This window comes from Penaeus chinensis, unplaced genomic scaffold, assembly GCF_019202785.1.
Source record: "Penaeus chinensis breed Huanghai No. 1 unplaced genomic scaffold, ASM1920278v2 CTG_4967, whole genome shotgun sequence".
Taxonomy (NCBI): domain Eukaryota; kingdom Metazoa; phylum Arthropoda; class Malacostraca; order Decapoda; family Penaeidae; genus Penaeus; species Penaeus chinensis.
Genome location: NW_025918300.1, coordinates 20,001 through 22,500, shown reverse-complemented (window position 1 = coordinate 22,500; position 2,500 = coordinate 20,001). Strand labels below are relative to the sequence as shown.

The 2,500-nt window shown below is 38.6% G+C and overlaps 1 protein-coding gene across 1 annotated transcript in view; it reads right to left on the bottom strand.

Annotated features, from left to right (window-relative positions):
* Positions 1-1,501: 1,501 nt before the first annotated feature.
* The window catches only part of LOC125024794 (zinc finger protein OZF-like), a 17,432-nt gene continuing 16,433 nt past the window's right edge, over positions 1,502-2,500 (bottom strand). The window contains exon 2 of the mRNA XM_047612557.1: positions 1,502-2,500. This exon is cut by the window's right edge and continues 875 nt beyond it. Coding sequence (XP_047468513.1) covers positions 2,126-2,500 — 375 coding nt within the window. The 3' untranslated portion in view covers positions 1,502-2,125.

Below are 2,500 nucleotides of genomic sequence, written 5' to 3'. Positions count from 1 at the left end.
GGGAATTCAGCAAAACACACGGAGGGAATTCAGCAAAACACACGGAGGGAATTCAGGAAAACACACGGAGGGAATTCAGGAAAACACACGGAGGGAATTCAGGAAAACACACGGAGGGAATTCAGGAAAACACACGGAGGGAATTCAGGAAAACACACGGAGGGAATTCAGCAAAACACACGGAGGGAATTCAGCAAAACACACGGAGGGAATTCAGGAAAACACACGGAGGGAATTCAGGAAAACACACGGAGGGAATTCAGGAAAACACACGGAGGGAATTCAGGAAAACACACGGAGGGAATTCAGGAAAATACACGGAGGGAATTCAGGAAAACACACGGAGGGAATTCAGCAAAACACACGGAGGGAATTCAGAAAAACACACGAATATGCCGAATAAGGCCTTTTGCGCATTTACTGCTTGCTGCATTTACCACATGCTGTGTATATACTGTATGCCCTGATGAAGCAGTAAATGCGAAAAGGCCTTCGGCAAATTCATGTTTTCCTGTACTTCCCTTCATCATTCTTCTTGTAATTTGTTCGACATGAAATCCACACCCACAGACACTGAAAACCGTCAGCCGTGGAATGCAAACGAAGATTCAGATGAAAAGGTGTGACTGAGCTGTGACAGCTTAACAGCACATTTCAATTCGTCACCAGAACTATATAAAAAATCAAAACAAATAGTTAACAATATGGATAAACTCTTGTATAAAATTAACATCAATAAAAATAAATACACAAAGACGCATTTTGTTTCCACTTGCAATATAACAATAAAAGGGTTGTAGATAAAGATAAAAACTTTTTAAAATAACCAACAATTTCCAGTCACCTTATCAAGGAGGCAGAGGAGTAGCTTCCTTAACCCCTTGCCAACGGGTACGACGGGTAGACACGTGCTATGCCCACTGTTAGTACTTGTTTGATTGTTTTTACACATAGCTGGCAGAAAGAATAGAGAAAGAGAGAAAGAGAGAGAGAGAGAGAGAGAAAGAGAGAGAGGGGGGGGGGAGAGAGAAAGAGAAATAAATATGCCCACTGTGAGTACTTGTTTGATTGTTTTTACACATTGATGGCTATACTTGTACTAAGTCACCAATGAGCCAGTTGGGAGTACTGCCCGTCTCGCCCGTTCTCCCTTTTCTTTGATTTACGAAATATTTTACATTATCTTATTTTGCTGTTATTAATATTAGAATACACTATAATAATTATAATGTTTTTAATAAAAATAACACCATCGATATTCATAGCATAAGCAAAAAATACGATTTTCCCGCCATTTCAAATCACGTGAGGTCACAAGGTCTACTAATTGACTCCTTTGTGGCTAAGCACTGGCAGAGCCATCTATGGGCAGACATTTCACACAAAAATATAGAAAATGACTCCTTTGTGGCTAAGCGCTAGCAGAGCCATCTATGGGCAGACATTTCACACAAAAATATAGAAAAGAGGCGTAGCATTTTCCCCCTTTTTTTTTTTTTTTATCATTTTCTATATTTTTCTATACTCTTTCTTTTTATACTCTTTATTTTTCTATACTCTCTTTTCTATATTTTTCTATACCCATTTTTTTGTTCATTTTCCCCGGCGGCATTGGGTTAAATGCTATGACCAGTGGTAGCTGTTTTCTGACTGCCCTTATATTTCAGTTTACCTAAACAAAAATTCTATGGAGATTTAAACACAAGTCAATAATGCATAAAAGTTTGTGGTTAAAAAGAACTAAACATTAAGAATATTAGATGTAATAAAAATATGAGATTCTCCAAAATTTAGAACAATTCTTCCCTATTCATTCCCTCTAGATGATATATGTTAGATGACTTGTGACTTTTATGTACAAATATGTGTGGACTAAAAGTTATTGCAAATCTGACAGATGTTTGGCTTCTCTTTTGTATGCACTTTCAAGTGTGGCTACAGGCAATGGTACTGTGAGAGGTTTGATTTCACCCAAGGCTTCTCTTTTGTATACACTCATGTGCTTCACCATAACCTGTTTCCATGAAAATGCATTATTATAAATCTGGCTTCTCCTTTCTATGTACTCTCAGGTGCCTTCTTTGTTTACTTTCTAAGAGGAGGCCTTTCTGCTGATCTCATAGCTTTAAGGTTTCTCTTTTGCATGTATTCTCATGTGCCTTACCACACGGCTTTTCTCATAGAAGGCCCTTTTGCAGATCTCACAGCTGTAGGGCTTCTCCTTTCTATGGACTCTCCTGTGGATCACTAGACTAGTTTTATGCGAGAAGGCCTTGCTGCAGATATCACAGCTGTACGGCTTCTCTTTTGTATGCACTCTCATGTGACTTCCTAGATTATTTTTCTGCGAAAAACCCTTGTTACAAATCTCGCAGTTGTAGGGCTTCTCTTGTGTATGCAATCTCATGTGACTCACTAGACTAGTTCTATGTGAAAAGTTCTTGTTACAAATCTCGCAGTTGTATGGCTTTTCCTTTGTATGTACTCTCATGTGGACCAC